The sequence below is a fragment of the Mixophyes fleayi genome, chromosome 4 (assembly GCF_038048845.1).
Source record: "Mixophyes fleayi isolate aMixFle1 chromosome 4, aMixFle1.hap1, whole genome shotgun sequence".
NCBI lineage: Eukaryota > Metazoa > Chordata > Amphibia > Anura > Limnodynastidae > Mixophyes > Mixophyes fleayi.
In genome coordinates this window covers 215,085,949-215,108,746 of record NC_134405.1, presented here as the reverse complement: position 1 = coordinate 215,108,746, position 22,798 = coordinate 215,085,949, and the positions used below count along the sequence as shown (strand labels likewise).

At 40.0% G+C, this 22,798-nt stretch overlaps 1 protein-coding gene across 3 annotated transcripts in view; it reads right to left on the bottom strand.

The window, feature by feature from the left end:
* Positions 1 to 22,798, bottom strand: part of NEDD1 (NEDD1 gamma-tubulin ring complex targeting factor) — a 62,319-nt gene that overhangs the window by 23,593 nt on the left and 15,928 nt on the right. For all 3 annotated transcript variants that reach the window (XM_075209333.1, XM_075209332.1, XM_075209331.1), the window contains 10 exons: positions 18,479 to 18,573; positions 14,874 to 14,990; positions 14,588 to 14,728; positions 14,267 to 14,496; positions 10,700 to 10,898; positions 8,526 to 8,718; positions 7,670 to 7,801; positions 7,421 to 7,468; positions 6,595 to 6,797; positions 5,558 to 5,705 (listed from right to left, as the gene is read on the bottom strand). In XM_075209333.1, the coding sequence (XP_075065434.1) occupies positions 5,558 to 5,705; positions 6,595 to 6,797; positions 7,421 to 7,468; positions 7,670 to 7,801; positions 8,526 to 8,718; positions 10,700 to 10,898; positions 14,267 to 14,496; positions 14,588 to 14,728; positions 14,874 to 14,990; positions 18,479 to 18,573 (1,506 nt within the window). The remainder of the gene's footprint in view (positions 1 to 5,557; positions 5,706 to 6,594; positions 6,798 to 7,420; positions 7,469 to 7,669; positions 7,802 to 8,525; positions 8,719 to 10,699; positions 10,899 to 14,266; positions 14,497 to 14,587; positions 14,729 to 14,873; positions 14,991 to 18,478; positions 18,574 to 22,798) is intronic.

Below are 22,798 nucleotides of genomic sequence, written 5' to 3'. Positions count from 1 at the left end.
TCAACACAGTAAGGGGAGAAGCACAAAAGGAGATACAGGGGGGAAAAAAAGAAAAAAGTTCCATACATGGCGCAGGTAGAATAGCTGCAGTCACTAAATCATGCTCCTGGTGTCAGATATGAACCCTGACCAATAGTGAACTGTTCATTATTCAACTGTGCTAAATGATCACAGTAATCAAGTTATGTTAAGCACAGCCTTCCGGCACTTAAAACATAATAATAATAATAATAATTTTAAAACAGCAAAGAAAAAAAGAAGAAAAAAAATACAACCACCTCAGCAGTTAACCCTTAATGAATGTAGAGCCTGTGAGTAAAACATACTACTGACTGGTCGCTTTTTAAAGGCAAGCTGATTTAGGCCTAAGATGAAATTGCACAGCTTGACTGTTTTAAATATACCAGTATTTAATAACTGACCACTTCTAGCCTGTTTTCACATCTAGTATACTGGATTTTAAATACTTGGAGCCATCATATCAAATCAGAGGACTCCCTCCTTTAGATGCAATATTTATATGGTAAAGATCATCCAGAACCAACAAGGCATCACCAGCTGTATTATACTATACATTGTCAGTTCCTAATAAGATCGGCTCTTTTTGAATGAACACATAACATTGATAGTTCCTCTGAATTGAATAACGGGATTTATACTTACGATAAATCTTTTTCTCTGAGTCCATCTGGGGGGACACTCCTTAACCATGGGGTTGAGTCGGGGGGAGGAGTCTGGCACCCAAAGAGTTAACTTTTTTCAGCTGACAGCATATCACCCCCGCCAATTCCCACATACCTCAGTTTGATTACAAAAGCCATTAGGAAGATAGGCCAATCAACCAAGACACACCACTCAACAGAGGGGGGAGTGGAGACAAAACAACGAAAAGACGGGGGGGGATCAGAGTGTCCCCCAGATAGACTCAGAGAAAAAGATTTATCGTAAGTATAAATCCTGTTTTCTCTTTCATCCATCTGGGGGACACTCCTTAACCATGGGGACTTACAAAAGCAATCCCTCTGAAGGGTGGGACCGCTCTGATCTCCTTACACGCAAAACACTACGGCCAAAGGAGGCGTCCCCAGACACAAATATATTAAATTGGTAGAATTTCGTAAAGGTATGGACCGAGGACCAGGTGGCTGCTCTGCACAGCTGGTCCGCCGTGGCTCCATTACGAGCCGCCCAAGACGCCCCAACCGACCGGGTAGAATGGGCAACAATACGTTTCGGCACAGGGAGATTAATACGGACATAAGCCTCCCTGATAGTCAGGGTAAGCCATCTGGCAATAGTTTGCTTAGATGCTGGCCATCCCCGTTTGGAAAAGTCAAACAACACAAATAGAGACTCTGTCTTACGTATCTTTGCAGATCTCTTAACATATATACGTAATGCCCTCACTACGTCCAAATATTTATTTGTCTTTGTTCCAGGAGTCTGAGGGTCCTCTCTCTACGGGACCCTGTAGGGCAGGTTTTACCTGCAGCCCCAAGGCCTTGCTAGGACGTCCCTTACCAGTGGATCCCTTGTTCTTGTACAGAACTCTGGGACTTCCCTGTCTTTTGTTAGGTTCTTGTCCAGCAACCACCAGCTGAGGACCTATCTCCTCCACTGGTACCTCGAACACGGGAATGCTCCTCTGGGGTGGGACCCTGCCCAGGGTAAGGTCGCAAAAGATGTCCCCATCTTTCCCAGCAGCTTCAAAGACCTGGCTACTGATAGCCTCTTGTCTGACAGGATCCTGCCTGTCCACTCCATCTAGGACCTCAACTTGTCCTGTGGAGACAACCTTCTGCTGCGTACCAAGTCCCTCACTAGTCTCAAGAAACTCATTCTTAGACAAGGGATTCTCTGTGGCCCTTTCAGACTCTAGAAGTTCAGTCATAGACTGAACAACTCGTCTAGCCTTAGCACCCTGAATGGGTGTGACTAAAACCTTTTCCCTTACTGGACATTCTAAGCCTGTATAGCTTCGTCTGAACAAAGCAAATCGACAGCCCTGAGCTCTTTCTGATTTGACAGAAGCCAGCGAGGTAATTTTTTTCAAAACCTGAGGTGAGCTGGTCCCATGAATTCTATCACGATATTCTGGACCTACTCGTCTACCGAGGACCCTGTCTGCTGCCGGGCAAACCCAAGCAGCCATCCTCCCACCCCACCCTCTGGAACCAGAGGTGGGTGGTAGCCATGCTGCTGGTCTATCCGGCAGCTTGGCGGAAGAAGCTCTCCGCGCCACAGGGGCAAAGGATGACCTTCCCCTACGGGATTGTCTCCTGGATTCCACGGCCCCTGGACTGGTAGTCTGGCCTCTGCCAGACCCACCCCCGTAAGAAGGTTGTCTGAAAGAACTAAACCTAGGCCTAGCCCTAGGTCTTGGAGTATTTACAGGCAAAGACGTCTTCTTGCCCCCCGAAGCCTGTAAAATCCAAGAGTCTAGATCTGGGCCAAATAACATCCCACCGGTATACGGGATGGATTCTAATGATCGTTTAGACTCTAAATCCGCATTCCAAGCCCTTAACCATAACGCCCTTCTAGCTACTACAGCTGTAGCTGAAATAGACGAAGCTATGGAGGCCGAATTATGGGCCGCTTCATATACATAGCCTGCTGCCTCCCTTAGCTGCATGGCCAGAGGCAGTAATCTGAAACCTGCAAGGCAGACTCTAACTGCCCTTCCCAGACTTCCATGGCCCTAGCTACCCAGGTATAGGACAATGCTGGCCTGAGGCTAATACCGGCGGCCGAGAAGATCGACTTCAGCAGGGATTCTAATTTCTTGTCAGTCGCGTCCTGTAAGGTCGCTGACCCGGGTACAGGTAGTTTAGTCTGATGAACCAATCTCACCACAGGTGTATCTACCTTTGCCACCTGTTTCCAACGAGTCATATCCTCCTCCTGAAGGGGATACAATACGCCAAACTTCCTTGGCATAGAGAACCTTTTATCTGGATATTTCCAAGAGGCCTCTACAATATCCCTCAACTCAACCTGACCACCTGCTTAAAGAGGGAGCGGTCCAAGGACTTAGTCTCCTCTACTTCAGCAAACCCCAGGGTCTGACGAACTGCTCTTACCAGGTCGTCCATACCCTGGTGCCTAGAGTTTCCTTCGGACTCTATAATGGACACATCTGAATCATCCAACAATTCCCCCTCCTCCTCTGAGGAAATCTCAGAGTCTGACACTGACCACAGCGCTTTAGCGGTTTGTCCACGTCTTTTAACACTACGCTTGTGTCTGGGGTTCTCCAGTAGATGGGTAAGCCGGTCCAGGCTTTTAGCCAACGCTGACCAACCCACCTCTCCCATCTGGGAAACTCCCGGTAGGGCTGGGGAGGGAAATACAGCGACCCCTGGGGAAAATGACTCATCTGTCATTACTACTGTTATACCCTGAGAAACCACAGATGTAGCTGGGATCTCAACTGGTTTAGATAACAGATTTACAAGGGTATTAACTCCCTGTGTTAAGGCAGCCGCCCACTCAGGAGGATCTACCGTTATGGTGGAGGTGTCTATAGGCTGTTTCACAGGAGCCACAGTGCAGGCTGCACAGAGCGCCCCCTGATCCAGCCGTTCACTTGTTAGTTTAACATTACATTTTGAACAGACATTATGTTTGGTTCGTGTTGTTTTGCTTTTATCTGCCATCACAAGATAAGAAAAACTAAATCACGTTCCAAAATTCACAAACACTTCTCCAATTTATCAGAAAATACAGATTAGGTTATATTAACATATCATAGTATTTCTGATTTAAATAAGACAGGCTTGGAGAACTTTATAGTTTTCTCATAAACAACAGTTCTCTCAACACATCATTGTCTTATAATATACATGTCTACACATGCACACAAAGAAATAAAAGTGATACTCAGCGGGGAAGATATGTGTCAACAGTGCACTTCTCTTCAAATGACTGCTGCAACTGTCCTCCTTTTAAAGCTTGGCGCCAAAAAGGGATCTTCCACGTGCTCACTCAGCGGGGGAGGGGAAGAGGTGCTTCTCAACACATTCCCCTACCACTGGAATCTCCTTCTGTGTCTCTGCTAACAGCGATTTCCCCATTCTACTTAGGTGAAATCCTGGTGCTTTTTTCTTTCTCACATTTAGCTACCACACCGCAAAATACAGGTACATATTTATCTATGAACCAGTCAAAAGATAGTATTTCTGTTCCTTTTACTCTATATAGAGAGTATAAGGTATAATTAGTCAAGCTGAAAGGCTGCAGCAGGTTTTTCAGTAATGACTGCAATTAGCACAGAACACCTGGGCCCATTTAGCATTACATTTGGAACAGACAATATGTTTGGCACGCCCAAACACTTCCACAACCTTTATCAGAAAATACAGACTAGGTTATTTAACATATAGTATTTCTGATTTAAATAAGACAGGTTTGGAGAACTTTATAGTTTTCCTTAAACACAGTTCTCTCAACACCTCATAGTCTTATAATACACATGCATACACAGAAGAATCAAAGTGATACTTAGCGTGGAAGATATGTGTCAACAGTGCACTTCTCTCCAAATGACTGTTGCATCTGTCCTCCTTTTGAACTTTGGCGCCAAAAGGGATCTTCCACGTGCTCACTCAGCAGGGGGGGGAGGGGGGGGGGGCGGTGTTCCTCAAACACATTCCCCTTCCACTGGCTCTTCTTCTGTGTTGTTTACTTTAACAGCGTTTTGCCCTTTCTCTTATATTAGGGGAAAACCTGTTAGAATGTGTTCCCCGCTAGCGCTATTCAAAGCGCGCCATCCTCAAGAATTCACTGCCAACCCCTATGGGAGGAGGAACTTGGTATACTCCAGCTGGCTTCCGGGGAACCTCAGCAGTAAAGGCGCTCTCTGCCTAATGGCAGCGCCCGTACTGTCTCTCTTGGAGCTCTTCAGGTGCAACCTTTTACAAGGGCACCCTATTCAAACAGGTATGTGGGAATTGGCAAGGGTGATATGCTGTCAGCTGAAAAAAGTTAACTCTTTGGGTGCCAGACTCCTTCCCCCGACTCAACCCCATGGTTAAGGAGTGTCCCCCAGATGGATGAAAGAGAAATATAGATTTATAGTGCACAGATATAGACAGAGAACATTATTGTGACTATTCCAGTATTGTAAATTTTATGTGGATAAATATTGATGATGGCTGAAATTCCTATTTGATAGAGATCTTATATACCGGTCTATTTGTTAGTCCCTGTAATTTGTGTTAGATGAACCCATTAGATGCATTCTTTGATTAGGATTTAATATAAACAATTTTAATGTGTGTGTTGTTTTTGAGGAGTTGTTAAATATTTTAGCTTATATTATACATATGTATCCATGGTTGATATCAATCATTTTTACAGCCTAGCATCACTCATACATCCTATTTCTTACAGTCTGGAAATGACGTTGGATTACTTGGAGGAAGTGGTCTAGATGAGTGAATCGAATGTACAGTACACTGATGTTGTTAAACAATACAAAAGTAATTATTTCCTTCAAAATATTTTCTATTATGATGAATAAAATAGATTTTTTACTGTACAGTACGATACCTACTTGTTACTTTTGTGCCATTTGCTGAAAAATCTGGTTTTAATTGGGCTAGAATTTGCTTTCCTGATCTTTCACTTGCTTCTGGAGTCCGTGAAACGGGAATGGGTGAAGTTTTATAATTAATTTGCTCAGTGCTTGGTGTTTTTGAAGGCTTTAAAAAGTGAAGAAAAAAAATATAAAGTGAACTTGTGAAACGCCAATCAATTTCTTTTCATCCTACTGAAATGCAATGAAGGTCTATATTTATTTTAAGATGTACTGCATATAAACCATTTGCCACCAGCATACGTGGCAACACAATGTAATACTGTGTAAACAACTACTAAATGACTATTAAAGAAGTAGGCAAAGACTGACTTAATATGTAAACAGTGGTTTGCCATAAGGCTTCTTGATTAACTGGTTAACTGCATTAAGCGGAATTACCGTATTTCCCATGTATAAGACGCACCATTTTCCCCAAAATTTTGGGTCTAAAAACTGTGTGCGTCTTATACAGTGGTAGTAGCGCTTACCCTGTCAGACGCTTCCTCTGTCCGGTAAAGTCTTCTTTCTTCTGTCCGTTGTGATCCTGATGCTGGAAAGTCGCTTAACGTCCTCTTCGCGATGACCGGATTCGGTGCGTAAACAGCAGTTGGAACGTACACTTCTGGTTTCTGCATTTGGTATTTGTCCAATCAGGACTTTGTCAAAGTCCTGATTGAACATCCGGTCATCGCGAAGAGGACGGTAAGTGACTTTCCAGCATCAGGATCAGAATGGACAGAAGAAAGAAGACTTTACTGGGCAGAGGAAGCATCTGACAGGGTAAGGCAGAATTAGCAATAGGGTTAGAACTCCGTCTCTTCTCTCTGTAGTACCCGCTGCACAATTACTCTGCAAAAAACATTATCCTCAATATTTTCAGTCACCAATTACTCTGCAAAAGACTATAAACATTATTCTCAATTTTTCCACAAGATTTATACAGGTGCGTCTTATACATGGGGAAATACGGTAATTAGGATACACAAATCAGGAGTACTCATTACTCAGATTACCTGTTTCTCACCCTCTCTGGAGCTTTGCTTTAGAAGAAGTGGTCTCCTTGTTTTCAGTTCACAATCTTGGGTTTCATCTTCTTCTTTAATTGGACTTCCAATAATTAAGTTCAAAGGAGAAGAATGCATTCCTTGAGAATTGGCACCCACAGGATATCGCCTTGTGGAAGGTATTGCAGTTAATTGAGCCAAGTAATCAAGATCTGAAAGCAAGCAAATAAGAAGGTGTATTTATATGTATTGCGTTCAAGTTATGTAGACATGTTTACGGTTTATTAGAGCCTAAATAGTTGGTAGGATTATTATGAAAGAATTAAAATGACTATATATGGCTTAGTATGTTGAACATATTTATAAATAATTAAAACAAAACAAAAAAAACAGATTGGTGATGTAACTGTAGAAGATCAAACTCCTAATGCTACGGTCAATGCTCAAAGTTTTTTTTTATTTGAATGTACTTTTGACGTTTCTGCCAGTCCTATCCACTAAAGCTAGGTTACATATATACACATTAGTCAAAGTAGACATTAAGTGGCAGTATGGAAACGGAACTAAATAGTTTCATAATCAAAGCAGTAAGAAAAGTGGTGGTATGGCCAGCCACTGTACAAACTTATACTCTATATATATTCAGCTTTGCTTGATTGTACAGTGATTTTTCTCTCTGACCCAACGTTTGAAATAGCCCCTTATCCTAGGGCAACCAATCATTTAAATAAGGTGCTGTAGGGGTCACCACCTGCTAGTATATATCATTTTGAAACGATCAAAAGCTGTTAAGATAGTTTAAGTTTGAACAGAAAAAAGGATCAATTACACATACCATTTCCTTTAGCGAGAAATTCTTCCATTCCTTTTAAGTGTGATGCATCTTAATAAAATAAAAAATATGTAAATTTATATACACATGAAAAAATAGCAATCATATTGCCATCCACTAGACCAAAAGATACAACAGAAGTAAGGCATTAAAAGGCACAACATTTAATTGGTATAATATAATATGAATTTCAAGGCATACTTTAATTCCAATCTTGATTATTTCAAACATGTATGCAGCAAACATGCTTACCATCGCGGACTGGAGAAAAAATGTCACCTAAACTACTTCTCCCAAATGTATCTACTGATTTCATATCTGAAGTTTTAGCCAAATCGGTTTCTTTTGATGGTATTACATCAAGACTCGTGCTACGTGGCATATCTGCAGAAAGAGGGGAGAGAAAAAAAAATAAAAAAAAAAATAAAATGGTAAGCATAAACAAGAAAGAAACTAGCTCCGCAACAGATTATGGACCTTCCTCACTGTTCGTATATTAGTATTACTGTATTATGGAGGGGTGCTTCATTCAACATATAATTATTGTATAAAAAAAAGGAAGATACAAGAGGTGAATGTTGAAGCACTCCAGTTCTTAATGATCATTTTAATAGTTAAAACCAAAGCTTTGTTAGGTAATATAACATACAATTATTGACCAGAAAAGTGTAGGTGAATTTATGAGTAAATATTTGTGATAAAGTAGGAAAAAAATAAGTGATCAAAATAAATAAGTCGACCCTAGGGTGGGACTGACCACAAATATGATATATCCCAATACTTGGATCTCATAAGGTGCACTTGAATAATTTATGTATAATGTTTTTATCAAGTAAGAGTCAATTTTTGTCATTAATTAGATCACTCTTATTGGATGACTTCAATTAATTCAGTAGGTGAACAATGAACAAAATAGCCTTATTCTTGTGTGTGTATGTATATATATATACATATACACACACACACATATGTACGGCATCAAAAGTATTCACAAACCCGAGAATGTACAAGAGGACATCACAAAAAAGAAAAAAAAAACACAAAACTAATACAAAAAATGGCTAGTCAATTCTTTACACTGAGCCACAACACACATCATTAGTCATACCCAATTTGTTCTCATTTATTTCAAGACCTCGATTATCTACTATTGTTGCTTGTTGAGGCAGAGATGGTGTGGTTAAAGTGGATGGCAAATCTTTTATCGTGTGTGTTCCACCAGTAAAAGCAGTTGATTTGACTGGAGCCTTCTTGTTGACGTTAGAGGATACAAAGGACGATTTATTTGCACTTTTGCTAGACTAAAAATAAAGAAAATATGATGTGAAATCATACAAAGTTATAGAACACTTACCTTTCCAAATACATTATCTGAATATCTATATGACAAAATAAAAATACCTTGGTAAATGAGGACTGCAAGAGAAAAACGTGGATGGATAATAGGTTACGGCAGCACGTCCAATCAGATGAAACACCTTGCCTCAGTGCAACTCATTTGGCATAGCTTAGAACTAAATTCTTACATAATAACTGGGGCTTCTCCAAATAATTTGAGTTAGGAAGCCTTACACTGCTCAAATTAAACTAGATAAGACCTCCCTGGATTATAGGTGGCTTATTCACATTATGTGTTTTCTTTCCTCCCTACTAAATGCTTGTGGTCATGTCCTAATAGTCAATAGGGGTTGGGGGTGGGTCAAATTAAAAGAGCCCTTTCTGGAATATAAAATATTTTGGGAGACCACAAATGATTCTCTCTAGGTAGATGTTCTCAGGCAAAGTGTCGCTAACAGCTTCCACACTGGGAGCGACATGTGGGTGTTTTCTGCAAAAGCCTATCGCCTCCATTGCAAGGATCCCATGCGAAAACCAGTCAACCATTAGACTGAGCCTTAAGAGTGCAGAGATTTCACACACAGTCTTTGACACGACATAGGAAAACGACTACAAAGCTAATTTATTTACAATTTAAGTTATTCAGTATGTGGGTCAGACCTGGTTTAAGTGGATATATTTCAACATTCACATTGCTGTTCAACCTCAACAATGTATGAAAATGTATTAAAGTCTAAAACATATTACAACTATCCAAGACAAAAAACTGCCTTAAAAATTCTAAAAACATTCAGTGTCACTTAATTTCAACTGCAAAGCTGTGTGGTACTCATCAAGTGTTAAAATTGTATTCCTGATATTAAAGTTTTTCAGGTCACAAACATCCACAGTTAGAAGAAGGGTGAAAAGATAGATTAGCTCTCAGTACAAAAGAAAGAAAAAAAAAAAAAAAAAGACCAACAGGCTTGTCAAGCTCTAACTGGGGCAGGCATCTCCGTTACAACAAATATGTGCTGCAGAAAATAAAAATATATTTGTAGTGTCAAAGATCTATTCTGACCATATTTAGGCATTATGACATATTTAATATGTAGATTGGGGAAAAGGTCACTTCTCCCTTCTCGTACTCCTCAACCTCTCTGCTGATTTTTATAAGTCAGTCTCTTCTCCTTACCACCCTTCACTGCCTAGGTCTTTGCAAAACCGCTTTATCCTGGTTTGCTTCCTACCTCTCTGACCACTCCTTTAGCATCTCTGCTTCAGATTCCTTCTCCCCCCTCTTCCTCGCTCTATTGGAGTCCCCCAAGGCTCTGTCCTTGGTCTCCTGTTCTCTCACTACACCACCTTTCTCTGTGAACTTATTCAATCAACTGGCTTTCAACACCACCTCTAATGCTGATGACATGCAGATATATTTTTTCTCCCCAGACCTCTCTCCCGCCTTCCTAACCAAAGTATCTAGTCGTGTCTCTGCTTTAACTACCTGGATATCACAGCACTTTCTCAAAACTCAACAAATTCAAATCCGAGCTCATCTTTCTTGCTGCCTATGTTGCTATCCCTTCAAATATCTCCCTCCTGGTTGACAACATAACTCCCTCTCCTGTCACTCAAGCCTTACTGCCTTGTTGTCAAACCCCTTATATCTAGTCACTTACCATACTGCCACTTCATCCTCTGTATCATCAAGAAAATCCAGCCTTTCCTCTCTCAGGAACAAGGAAAGTCTTGGTCAATTTACTCCTTTCTTGTCTCAACTACTGCAACCTCTTTCTCACTGGCCTTCCTAACTCACTTTTGTGACCTTTAATCCATCCAAAATGCTGCGGCTAGGCTTATCTTCCTCTTATTAGTGGATTTGTGTTTTTCGGCAATGATCTGCAATACTTGACAATTGAGGGATAGGAGTACCCTTTTATACAATGAAAAACATCCATAACTCACCTTGTGGGTGCTGCTGTGTTCGAACTGAATGCACTGTACAGATGTCTTATGAGCAGTGACTGTTTTAATTGGTGAGCTTAACATTCTTAAGTCATAAAGGTAAATTTTTCCACGCGAAGAGCCGACCGCCAATGTTGCTCCATCTGGCATGAAGTCTATAGCAGTCAAAGGAGATTCAGCTACTACTGTTTGCAGAAGACTGATTTAAAAGAAACAATGATTATAGGCAAAAAATAAATTAAAAAAATTTACAACTTAATTGTCCAAATCTTAAACCACCATATACTCCCTGATGAGCAGCGCATACATGCTTCAAGGACATATACATATTGCCCCTTTAGCAGTAACATGTGCCACACACTATCCCAAGCACAGTAACCAGGCTGTTGCACTTCCTTTGTTTCAGGTTAGGAAAATGTGTGTCATTTGGGAATCACTGAGGTTAGCTGTATAAAAGTTAGTCAAGTAGTAGCCAAAAATCGAACCTCCCCACAAGACTCCCAGCACAAAGTATATCTCACCGCATGTTTTAAAACACACTTTTGCAATTAAAAACAACTTGTCTAAATCTCTTAATGGGGAGGGGGTCGACTTAAGAGATGTTAAGTAAAAGATAAAAATGATTAATAATAATGATAATAATTTAAAAATAGTAGTCAATCCTGTATAACCAACTAATGAATTAGAAAATTGCTACTGAAAAGATTAGAACAGGTTTGAACATTTTTTTAAAAAAAAAAAAAAAAAAAGGGAGGTGGTTGAACCCGACCTCAAGGTCCGTGCATACCAAGTGAGTTTCTGGGCATTCACACCACTTTTAAAAGCACCTGAAGTTCATGTGTCAAGTACTAAGAACAATAAGATATAAACACAAATATACTGTGTGTTTAACAAATCTTAATCTGTATCCATCTCTCTGTATATCTATCTCTCTCTCGTAGGTAGGTCATCCTAAAGAAACAATACCTTAATTTCCATGTTAGCAGTCATGATTTGTTCATTGAAACTAAAGTGAGGTTATCCATATTTAACAAAAATGCTTTGTCCGATTATGCACAATAAATATTTGAAGGCACTACAAAACGTGACATTGTGGTCCAACACACATCTGAAGGGATATCGTTTGAAAAACGATGCCTGGATATCTAGAATATTTTTGAACATTAAACAATTAATAGAGATTTCAAATTAACACTTTTATCTGAAATTGCATGCTCTGTTCTAGTTTTCAAGAAGAAAGTGGTTTGCATGAGCTATGTAAATATTCTTATGAAAGAAATCAATATGGCAAATCCTATACTTTTGAGTTTAAAAAGTGTTTTATACTAATATTAAAGGTCTCTCGTTTCTAATATTAAAGACACACCAACATCATAAAAATGACTGCTTAATTCTGCCTAGTAAGAGGTCAGACCTCTGTACTGCAGAACATTTTCTAATTTGCCTAGGTACCACTGTCGATTGATACAGTACATTTGCTACCAATATCAGGCCTGTGACAGTCCCCGCCACAAAGCTTATGTGCGTCATGTCATATGCAACAATGACCGAATATACTGTATATCCATAAAATATACAGAATATAAAAAATAAAAGCAGACCCTAAGCTCCCCCCACCTGCAAAACCTTAACCTGTACCAGTAGTAGACTGTATGGGCGGGTTTCCAATAGAACAGGGAGACCACAAGTGTGGATTCCCTCCAGCTTTTGCAATAACCAGTCCTAGGCCGGCCAGCACAGGGCTACTGCTATTAAGGGGAGGGCGACAAAGAACATCATGCCTAACATCCCCCCTTGAGGCTTATAATTAAAAAGACTGGGAACAGTGGCTTTATACTTGGCTAGCCAAGTGTACCCATGATATTGGACAGGTGTGGAGGCAGAATCCCACAGGCCTGGTGCCACTCTGGGTAATACGGAAGCAAAAAGCAGTGCCTCCCTTCCACTTTTGGGAACAATGCCTGTCCTGCAGCTAACATAAGTAGCCAACAGATATGGTCGGCAGCACATTCAGAGCAACTCCATCTGAGCCATGAATGCTTAACAATCTACTCCTAACATTTCTGCATTTATGTAGGGATAAGCACAGATCTAGTCTTCTCTAAAGATAAAGTGGCTACAAAGCATGGCTAAATAGGAACATCTAATAATTTGTAATATAATGCACCACATTTCTTTACCAAACACTACGGAACTTGCTTGCGCTATATAAAAAGTCTTGAAGATGATGTTGATGAAGAGCTGCAGATATTCAAATCAGAGGGCTTCATTCCCCTAAGAGGAGCTTAAATCAATGGAGTGCACTGCCCTGAAGGAAGAGATTAATGACTAACAAAAAGCCATCATGGACAATATGTATGGTATAATTGAAAGCCAATTTCAAAATGTTAAAACAAAGAATTTGCCTGGTTTGTTATGGTTTACTGGTGAGCCTGCAATTTGGAACTTGGTTTAAAAAAGTTAAATGAAGGAAAAAGCTACTGAATACTATGTAACCAAGTGTAGCAATCTCCACTGCTATTGTACAACTTTATGTGCAGGAAAATTTCACTCAAAACTCTAAATTTAGTTTGGGTGGTACTAGGAAAATGTTAAATAGGAAAATGTCACTTGCTTGCACTCCTCCGATACACAGATAAAGATTGTGCCGTGTTGGTCCCAAACAGGGTTTTTTTTTTTGGAAACAGCTACTCAATAGCAAAAAATTGTATCTCACTTAGAAATTGAAGATCTGCTCTCACCTTTAGAGGACAGACATTGGATCAAAGGAGATAAGCAGTATTTTGTTACTGAATATCTCACCTAATCTGTAATTTGGATTTGGAGCACAATGACTAAAATATACTTCATCGCAGGAAAAAAAAGTTTTCTTCGTTACATTATTAGTAGGCATTTGGTAACCACATCTGTGTACTAGAGACATGCAGCCACACATACCCTATGAAGACATGTAATTAACCAGTGTCAGAATTCTCCCTCTCCTCAAGGACCATATGAAGTGGAGGTCAAGGCGATCTCTGGTTTGGTCGCTGAAGAGAAGCTGCCACGGGTGTCATACCAAAGGCCTCCAAAGGTCACAGCAGTGACGTAAATAATCATAAAGCACAGAGATGGTATTGTCTAATCTTTATCATAAAGATATATTAGAAAGGAAATATCACAATACTTCTGATCAAGGAAAATAGTTATTTAGCTAGTATTCTTAGACAACGGATTTTGGAAAGGAGAAATAAAAAAAAAAAAAACCAAAAAAAAAAACCACCATATTTGAAGGTTTAATTTTGTAGTGAAGAAAAAAAATATATATTTAAACCACTCACAGAGCCAGTTGACAAGGAAACAAAACAGCTACCGAAATCCACTACTGACAAATACGCCAGACTATGAGCAAATAATTTGAGAAACCGTTTATAGCATTGTTAACATCTCTTCCAAATGGCCTAAAGCAAACAATTATACTTGCAAAACATGATTCTGCTGCAATAACTACACACTCAAAAACATGTAAAGATTTACACGTAAATGATGAAATGTAAACAAAATAAAAACCCAACACATAATACTTACATTTTGCTGGACACATCATAACAGATCATTCTTTTGTCTAATCCAACAGTCACAAGCAGTAGATCATTTACTGGAGAGAAGCAGATTCCAGATGCTGGGGCCTTGTGAGCATTCTCAAACACGTGGAATGGATTCTGACTGTGAGCATCCCAGAGTGTCACACTACCACTGTCAGACACTGAACCAAGTAGAAACTTCTTTACAAAAGAGTATTTCAAATGACGAATTGGCTGCAGGAAAATATAGTTCAACACTTAAATATTAGTAAATTTTTATGTGAACTACAGAAAAGTAAATACATCTTCAGCATATATTACATACCTGGCTGCTTCCATGACCAAACGGTGTGCTGGATAAATTCGTAGTTACATTATACAATATAATTTCCCCACTCATAGAGCCTGAGGCTACATAGCTATCATTCCCATTAAATATAACAGAAGTTACTTCATCCTTGTGATCCTAAAAAAAGAGATAAAATGAAAACTTTTTCTAAAATGTACACTTTTTTTAAAAAAAAAAAAAAAAAAAAAAAAAAAAAGAAGCAAACATGGCATTAATTTATTCAATAGCAATTCATGTTTACTAAACTGAAAAAAACTCTTACCTTTAATGATCGATGAAGCCTTTTAGATTTTAAATCCCAGATGTTCACAGTATTATCAAGACCTCCACTGACCACATACTGAGAACTGGAGTTCAAATTTACACAAGTCTGTTTTTTCTACAGTAAAAAAATTAGATTAGTAACAAACGGTCCGTTAACATTTGGTTACATATATGGAGCAGCCAATAACACATTAAAATAAATAAAGAGAACAAAAACAATAAATCATTGCTCTTAGCAATATTCCCTAGCTATTGCGACCCCATCCATTCTGCCCAATCTGGTATTCGTAAAACTTGCATGGTTTTTCTTTCAACCCAAACAATTAGTCAATGAAGCCAAGCTCATTATTGACTAAACTCAACTGATGGTTTTTATTTTTTATTGTTTTTTGACACCCCCCCCATCCCCACACTTTACAACCACCACCTAATATGCAGTAAATCATACAGGGAATATGTATTTATATAGTGTCAGCTTTAAAACTACAGCACATTAGGTCATCTTTATGTAACAAGCACAATAGCTTGACAATGGTTGTACTATCTTTTAATTAACTATACATGCTTTTTTTCTCTTACCTACCATTGGGGGACACTGCGAGACATTGGGTATAGTAGGTGGGACTATAAGTTAGGCACTTATTATAAGAGTTTGATCCCCAGACTCCTCCCTTACTATGCCCCTCCTCTTCCTGTACAGACCTCCGTTTCAATTAAGTGCCTAGGAAGATAGGTCACTTGGGTATAGGTTCCTGCCTATACTTTTATTAGCTTAGGTTTCAGGTTTTTAATTTTTTTCCCTTCACAGGTGCAGCACAGGGATTGATCTTAAGACCCAGAGGAGTTAATAGCCCGACGGTTTCCTTCACTCTGGTCTCTGTGGACGGAGCAGCAGCATAACTCACTCACCCCTCGCAGCAATTCCCAACAGTCTCTCATCCCCTAGAAAAGAGCAAATAAGGGACATTCATTTTCACCAGATAGACATGAACTGGCAGACGTACTACCACTGTATTAGGTCGGGCGGGAGTGAAGCCATTATAGCCTCTCCTCCCAACGGACTGGCCGGCATTGTCTCCCCCCAGGCAACTAGCATCTACTAGGGGGGAGAACAGGTCAGCAATCGCACTCCCTAGGAGATGATTTGCTGACAGCACAAGCGCTGCTGCCTGGGCATATTACATTTAGCAGCGCTCTTACACATTAGCCAACAGCCATACTAGGTAGAGACTGTTCGGAATGGTCTCTCCACAGAGAGGTTTTTACCCTCCTGGTGGAGTGTTGGGACATTCCGGACACAGATTTCATGGCGTCCAGACTGAGCTTTCAGGTCCCCCTTTACTTCTCAAAGTCAAGAGACCTCAGGCAGGATTCACTGATGCCATGACGATACAGTGGCACTTTCGGCTGGTCTACCTGCTTCCTTCAATTCCCATGCTCTCGCAGGTACTAAAGAAGCTAAAGAGTGGGTTACCACAATCCTGGCCTCGCAGGACATGGTTCTCAGACATCCTGGGGCTGGCGGTGGTGCCTCTCTTCTGCCTACCAATGCGGCAAGACCTTGTGGTTCAGGGGCCTTTTCTCTGCCATTATTTAGATCAGTGATGGGCAAACCAGTCAGCAAGGGCCATCACCAGTTCATGTTTTTAGGATTTCTTTAATCATGCACAGCTGAGTTAATCTAATTCTCGGCATTTTTCATTTATTTTCAACGCCGAATGGCAGACTTATGGGATGTTCAGATGTTCTTCATGTTCAGGCCCCCTTTATTCATCCTGTGGAACCATGCTATCTCAATCTAGTGGTCAGGACACTTACATTGGCCCCATTTGAACAGCTGGATTCACGTCATCTCACTTGGAAGGTGGTGTTCCTTTTGGCCATAGCCTCTGCTCGTAGAGTTTCAGAATTGGGCACTTTGCTGCACACCCCCATTTCTAATTTTTCACAAGGATAGAGCTATGTTTTGCTCAAAGCTTTCTTTTGTTTCTAAGGTATGTGTGAGAGTATAAAACAATGAATAGTTATTAGAAAGTTACAAATGTGTGTGAAATACCTTAAAAAACTATAACTACAAATATGAGAACTATACTCTTGAAGAAAAACAAGTGTTTCCCATGGAACAGACAATAGCAGGATGCAAGACTGAAAACAAACGGCTTGAACGATATTTTCCCAGCACTGGACAAAGGATGTTGCCTTATATTTATTTATTGCTGCAAAGAAATATTTGCTGAGCTAAAGAGATTTCTTTATATGTACTTACTGTTGCAAGGAAAGATTTGTCCTTATATGTACTTGTTAATCAGTTAATGCTCGAGCTTCGGTATAAATAAAAGGAGCAGTCTGAAAAGACCCACAGAGCTGATTTTGAACTGCAACAACTTGTTTGTGTTTCACTTCCTCCTCTCCTGTCGATAGATTGTCAATAGGAAATCAGGTTATCAGAGATCGATAATAGGGGCACCAAGCTCCGATACCCCGCCAGTAGTGTCCAGGTTCCACTTAAATCAGGAGATTGTGGTCTCGGCATTCTCTTCTTCTGCTTCCTCTTCAGATGATACTTTACCGCTGCTGGATGTAGTGCGTGCTCTGTGATACGATGTTGATCGAACGGCTGCTGTCTGGAAGACTAATGACTTAGTCATCCTCAGATTCTCATAAAAAGGGGCTGGCCAGCTTTAAAACAGTCGACTGCCTGCTGGATCACTTCCACCATTCGTGGACGGCATGTCATTGTGCTTCAGCAGAGCAATTGTACAGGTCGGCAACATGGTCATCTGTCCATACCTTTTCAAAAATTTATAGGTTGCAAATCTTCGCATCCTCTGATGCAAGCTTTGGGTGCAAGGTCTTGCACACAGCCTTTCAAGAGCAATTCCTCCCTTAGAGGCAGCTTTGGTATGTCGTCACCAATGTCTCTCAGTGTCCTCCCAATGGTAGGACCGAGAAAAGAGTATTTTTACTCGCCATAAAATCTGTTTCTCTGACTCCATTGGGGGACACTGCGCACACTCCCTTTGCTCTGAAAAGAGTTCTCTTCTATTAAAGTTATAAGGTTGTATTTTTTACTTGTTTGCCCTTTCTTCTCTGGTTGGTTATACAAAACTGAGTGCTGTACAGAAAGAGGAGGGGCATAGATGGGGAGGAGTCTGGGGAACAAACATGTATGCTAAGTGCCTAACTCCTAGTCCCACCTATTATAGCCAATGACTCACAGTGTCCCCCAATGGAGTCAGAGAAGCAGATTTTACGGTGAGTAAAACTCCTCTTTTTTTGAAGAAGAGTGGTTGATTTACTTGGCTATGAGCATTAAAGAAATCACAACATACAATTACACATGCCACATAGAAAGTTATAAAAAGCAAAACAGGCAAATTGCTTATTCCTAATTTCCATCAGAATGATATACACAATCATATATATGATGTTGTGTTCTTTCTCTTAAATAGTATAGTATTTCCTCCTTTATTCCAGTCAAATTATTTTTTTTTATATGTGAATAAAAAAAAAACAAAATCACACAAAATGAATACAAAAGAAATCCCGTTTTCATACTATTATCTGGTAACAGAAATTGTAAAATTCCAATATATTACTTACCCCCTCTGCCAGTTCCAAGAGAGGAACAGGTTTAGACTTACAGCTTGAAACAACAATTTTATCACCATTGCCAGAAGCAGTGACCAGAAAATGATCTGAACTTATAGTTAGGGACCATGCAATGTAATCGGTGAATTTGTTACAGACAGTGCAAAGGAGGAATGCTAGTATTAACCTGCATTTCTATCAGCAAAGGTCAGTTTTAGGTTCAAGTACAAAGAATGAAAAGCCGAGGACAGTCTAGATAATCTATAAAATGGCTGAAAGTTGTAAACAACATAAAATAGAATTTGTTAACTTGTTGTTGCCTTTGTCCTTTTGGTCTGCAAGGCTCACATTGGGAGTTCAAAAGCAAAGGCTACAACAGTGTTGCATCCTCAGAAATACGCCACGTCATCTGGAAACTTGAAAGTTACTGCTTAAAAATCACGAAAGTGCGAAAAGAGCGAAAATGGAGCACCCTACCAGTTCCTAAAAGGACAATTTTATGAAATTGCTGAAAAAAAAATAAAAAAAATACATTAACGATATGAAATGCATGTTTTGTTTTTTGTTTTTTTAATTAGTTAAGAGCAAAACAATTTTTATTCAGGATTCTACATTTGCTCTTTAAATTGCATGATGAAAGTATTGTTCTTTCTGACCTCAAGACAGCAAAACATGTGGCCTAATTAATAGTAGTGACCTCTACCATGTCCAAGTACAACAACATTTTCATCACAGGACGTATTTTCACGTTCTTCTACATTTCATCTATCTACCACCAATTTCAGAGTCTGTATCAGAGAATAGTACACCCCATTAAGACACAATGCAGAGGAATCTGCACAATACCTTTTCATTTAAAACTTCATTCACTTCCAGGTTTCCATTTTATGATTACTTCAACAATACCCTCCCAGCCACCATTTATGCTTAAATCGGTTGTTCCCAAATCCTCTTTATGCAGAAGGAATAACGTCACACAAAAAAATGTGTGTCATAGGGCCAGAAAGTGGGAGGGTCATAAACATACAGTGTCAAGCAGGCTCTCATTTATAGCCATGTGTTGGATATCAGAGCTTGCAGGTACACTACTCTCCTCCCTCACTGCAGAAGCCACAGATCAAGCACCAGCACTTCAAGGTAATGGAGGTGGTGGCAGTAGGAAATCACTGAAAACCCTGATAAAGTGGGGGAGGGTTAAAATCTGAAAAACCTCTTTAAAAGGCCTTTACAGCTAAATAAGTAATTTATAACTGCCAAACTTTTCAGAAAAACAGTTTCTTATAGGAGTCAGAACATCCAACAACAAACCTTGATGAGATTTACAAGATGTTCCCTTATGAACAGAGGTCCATAAACAAAAAAGTGGACTAAAGCTTTAAATTACAAACCCCAACAGACCAGCTACTGCCACTTACTCAGCACCACAGACGCACCGGTAGTGAAACTAGCCTACCGCAGGTGTAAGTGCTGATTACACACTTCATGTTAAACACAATCACATTTCATATGTGGTGTCGCTGGTCTTTTTTTAATGCCACTGGTGTTCAAACACTGCATCTCACTTGCATTTTAAGGGTTAAATAAATTCACTTTCCTTCTGTAACGAGCTTCAGAGATGAGCAGTTTGAGTCTCGCTTTGGGAGGTTTTTTTTGTCGTTGGGCTAAAAGACGGTTTGGTTCCAGTCACTATGGGCCGCAGTTTTCCATTGAATGACACAGGTTACTAAATCCAATCTCTCCTTCCCTGGCTATGGCTATGAAAGAGTGGTAAATAGATGCAGCACAGCTTTTGGCTCCTCTCCAAGCAAGGTTACAAAAGTAAACAAGCTGATCCTCCCTGCCCCTCACAACAGATACCAGCATTGCAAAGGCAAGGAGTCTAATTGGTACTCTAGCTTTCAATAGATGTTCCTGCAAGATTTCACCTTTGTTGCAGTAGATACATAGTTTGCAGTCTTCTGCAAAGTCCCACTTGCAGGAAGAAATCAAAAATCCCCACACTGCACTTCTGGATCACAAGTATGTCTACCTGTTTAGTTAGGGAAACTAAACTGTCTCTTAACATGGCAGCCTGCCGCACAGCAGTGCAATAGAGCATGTTTGATACAGCAAAGTACAAATAAATTTGTCATTTCATGTTTACTAGTCAGCTCAGTAACAGTCCATGACATAAATTTGAAATATGGTTTTACATGTTGTTTTATATTTTTAATATATATCTACACTTGTTCTCTTTTCCAAAAAAAAATAAAAAAGATAATCTTTCAGGCTTGTTAATGGAATTTTGCCAAGAAACCACGCTTTGTAGGTTTCTGCACAAATTTTCAGTGGATCAGCCGATTTAAGATAAGGTGCAACGGGTACAATAGAATCCATAGAAACAAAGATTACAACCTAAATAAATGGAGGAGACCTTTCTGTAAAGAATAAAAGCATGGTTTTGGACTGGGCAGAATATCTATAAGTCACAATGTGCAGAAACATTTAAACATGCCCCAAAACAAGGTTAATTTATCTTGTTTGCTGGATTGTGGATGATAAACAAATAGATAAAAAAATGGCGTTGAATTTAATTAAATGAAAACCTTTTCAGAATCTAGCAACAAGCTGGACTGTATGGATGTATATGCCCACAGGAGCACTACAGTGCATAGTTCTTCTGAATTGAAAGTCTTCACTAGAAGCATACTGGGGCTGGGGGGGCAGTCTTCTGTTTGATTAAAGCACAATGCTTTTGGAAAACATAAGTAGAAACGCATATGATTTTTTGGGTTGAGCAGTCCGCTTCAGGCCCCCCCCCCCCTCCCCTCCCTCTAATTAGCTGATTAATGAGATTGTATTGAGTAAAGAAAAGTACCCAATAACCATGCGTGCGATTGTAAGCATACATTTTTTTTTTTTCAAGGAAGCCGCTACCTTGAAGATAATTAAACACAGTTTAAGTCAGTGGATCCCAAACTTTCTCAGTTCGAGGCACCGTTAGGGTCTCCAGAATTTTTTCAAGGCCCCCGCAAGCCAAAATAATTGCCAAGTAGTCCCCCGCCTAGCTTACCACCAGCGCTGTCCGTGGCACCCTGGTGAGATCGCTGAGGCACCCCAGGGAGCCAAGGCACACAGTTTGGGAACCACTGGTTTAAGTGCATAACTGACAGCAGAAGTATTACCATCAACACAGTATAAGCAAAGGCCTCTTCCGTGAGCAAGAGAACGCGAACCCGGGAATTCAACTACTAATAAGATGTAGGAACAGCGACAAGTGACTTGTATGGCGTCCGTAGAAGCAGAGTCTCACTCCATGAAACCAAATATTACCTTGGTTTTTCTCTGCTTGTTTTTGTCCAGAATCCAAGACTGTGAATAGGATGTCAACAATATATATGGCCTGGGCAAACTGTCAGATGTCAGTATAAGTAGATCCCATAGATTGCAATCTTAAGAACAGGGCCCCTTTGCCTCCGACTGTCTAGTAATACCCAGTCTTGTTTTATTATTGTGTTTGTTGAATATAATAGTAATAGATCAAAAAGTGTTAATAAATCCACTGAGCCCATAGGTGGTTGATGCTAATTCTGGAGAGACAAGGACCCAAAATGGTAATCTGGATTTTCACTTGAAGGGTACACAGTGTTTTGGCCCTCAATGACCCACAGGTTGCAGCCCAGTTTTAATGGGTAACCGGTGGCAGGAGAATAAGGGAGAAAACATACAGGGGCATATTCAATTAGCTTCTGGGATCGCAGCATCGCACATAAAGTGCATTTACGGTACCGCCACATTGCAGGTATCCCTTCGCAACCCTACGGGTGGGAAGGGAAGTGCGCTGTGTAACAGTATCGGGAAGGAGGCGTAAAGTTGTAACATACAAAAAGGTCAAGACCAGCTATTAGGAGTAGACTAGGTTAGAATCAAATGAATCAGGCAAATATAGAGCACTCACAGAAAATTGGTAATGGGTACCATAAAGAGCCAAATAGACATAATGAGAAATGTATTCAGACAAAAGTCAACGTACGACCAGATAGCCAATGAAGTTGCGAGTCATTTCTACAATGTAAATTGTAGCTCATATGCTTTGGTTTCTGACAGGCGCACAGACCTGAGTATTCATGCAAGCATGTATACACACACACTATAAACACACCTAAGACACAAAAGATGTAAACACCAACATAAAGTCGCTTAACAGGATAACTTAATCTTTCACAAGACAGTCAATCAACTGACATCTGATTGGCGGCGATAGAAAATGCTGTCAAGTGTTGTAGAATATTACATAAATGATCAAAAGGCTTATGATGAGGTGACTGCAAAGGCCAAAACATGTGTAAAAGT